Source organism: Raphanus sativus, unplaced genomic scaffold, assembly GCF_000801105.2.
Source record: "Raphanus sativus cultivar WK10039 unplaced genomic scaffold, ASM80110v3 Scaffold1142, whole genome shotgun sequence".
NCBI classification, from domain to species: domain Eukaryota; kingdom Viridiplantae; phylum Streptophyta; class Magnoliopsida; order Brassicales; family Brassicaceae; genus Raphanus; species Raphanus sativus.
The window spans coordinates 16,883-18,825 of NW_026616455.1; the positions used below are offsets into that span (position 1 = coordinate 16,883).

The 1,943-nt window shown below is 36.9% G+C and overlaps 1 protein-coding gene across 1 annotated transcript; it reads right to left on the minus strand.

The window, feature by feature from the left end:
* Nucleotides 1-249: 249 nt before the first annotated feature.
* On the minus strand, nucleotides 250-1,054 carry LOC130503800 (uncharacterized; the record flags this gene model as incomplete). Its single annotated transcript, XM_056998361.1, is given in 3 exon segments — nucleotides 250-502; nucleotides 634-759; nucleotides 882-1,054. Coding segments are annotated over 2 exon segments (189 nt in total), but the record flags the coding sequence as incomplete, so codon positions are not given.
* Nucleotides 1,055-1,943: the final 889 nt, after the last annotated feature.

The following is a 1,943-nucleotide window of genomic DNA, read 5'->3' on the forward strand; positions in this document are numbered from 1 at the left end:
TATCTAGTCGTTCAATAATGTTGTGATTTGTTTAAAATGACGAAGCTATTATTAGAGTAAGCCAAGAACATAAATTGATATATAGTTATTAAAAACAATAGTACTTTTTCTGGCGGACCTTTTGGTGCAAGACAAAACATGATAGGGAAGCAATATAATGATTCCAGTGAAAATGGTGCTCAAATAACAAAACTACTGCTGTGACAAAAAAAAAAGGAATTCGGGAAAACTTTCTTCTCTTTGGCAGTGAGGAGCAGAAAATATATATCCGATTCATACATGCTTAGAGAAATCATATACAAATGCTACAGTCCAGACGGTATTCTAAAGATGATGTTGAATTCCCCGAGTCAAGAACACGTACCACACAAACATTTTCTTATAGAGAATATCACCACTCTCATGGTCACATATATTCTCATGGAAACTACGCATTATACTGAAATAATAGCTGAAAAAGAAGTTCTTTGTAAGGTCCACCATACACAGGAGCTTCTTGTACCTGTTTATCAACATATGGAAAACACCAGATAAAGAAACGTGGCGTTAGATGACTTCAGTTCATACATAGCAACGTCCAAGGGTGAAATAAATAAAAAAGGGCATAATATAGTAAAAGGTAGAACAAAACACCTCTCTTGAATTTGCAATGTTGGAAAGCACGCAAGAATTACGCAAAGAAATTATCTCACTCTTCGACACTTCATAGACCCTGTGACCACATGTAGTATGGTCCCCAAAACTTAGTGAACCCTGAGACTGCATAAATGGGGAGCACAAAAAAAAACAAAATTGTGAGATCACGCTGTAAAAGTAAAAATACTGTGGGTTTCAGTGAACATAACCGACACAATACCAGTGATGCCATAACAGAGACTGACCAGTTTGAGGCTGCATGTGGCCTTGTTGTCTTCGTGTATCCGTTTAAGCAACTCGTAGCATTCTTTTTTGGTATAGGCAGTGGAATCCTCAGAGTAATCTCAGATGCATCAAAACGGTCTATCTTTAGTACTCTATACACTCTATTACCATTCCAACCAATCATATAGAAATTCTGAAAAGAAAAAAAATGATATCATCATGTATTCATGTTAGCTACAAATTAACCAAGCGATTCAAAACGTGAAAGGTGGAAGTAGTATGGTACCGATTGAGTTTCAAAGAGTTTAAATTCTTGCATAGAGGCTTGAAGGGATGATGATGATGATCCCGAGGAGGAGGAGGTGGATCCTCCCTCTCCATTGATAGCGATGAGGTTATCAACTAAATTTCCAAAAATACAGAGCACAAAACTTGTCTCTGTGGGAAAAAGAAAAGATTTTGAATTCATAAGCAAATCCAAAAAAAAATCAAAAGATGCTTATAAGAGATCAAAGGACGTTACTTGTTTTTTCCACTCAATACACGAATCTCTTGAACCCTGGAAACACAAAAAGGGAAGATTCTCATCTAGTGAGATTTCTTCTTCTTCCGATGCTCATGAAACGAAACAAATGCGAGATTTGTTAACGGGGATTACAGGGAGGCATATAAATAGACACCCGATCGATCAAGGGAGATAAGAATGCCAAAATTTTTAAATTGTTAGACGACGGACCGAAGAATTGAAGAGCCATCAGTAGAGATCATAAATCGATCCGTTACAGGAGAAACGAAGAAGATCGATAGTCGTCATCGCCATCACTCAGAGAAACGAAGATGGAAGTAGGGTGCCGTAAACAAAAAAAAATCCACAATTATTGGACAAATACACAACAAACTAAAGCCCAATACGATTTTCGATTAAATGAAATGCGGAGTATCATCCGCACGGGACACATGTCACAACGTCAGAGCTCGAATTTCTTAGGTGGAATCCTAGGTGTCAGCTGGAGAGATACATCCTTCTTTTATATAAATAGATATATATATATATTGACACATATATACACATCTATCTTATT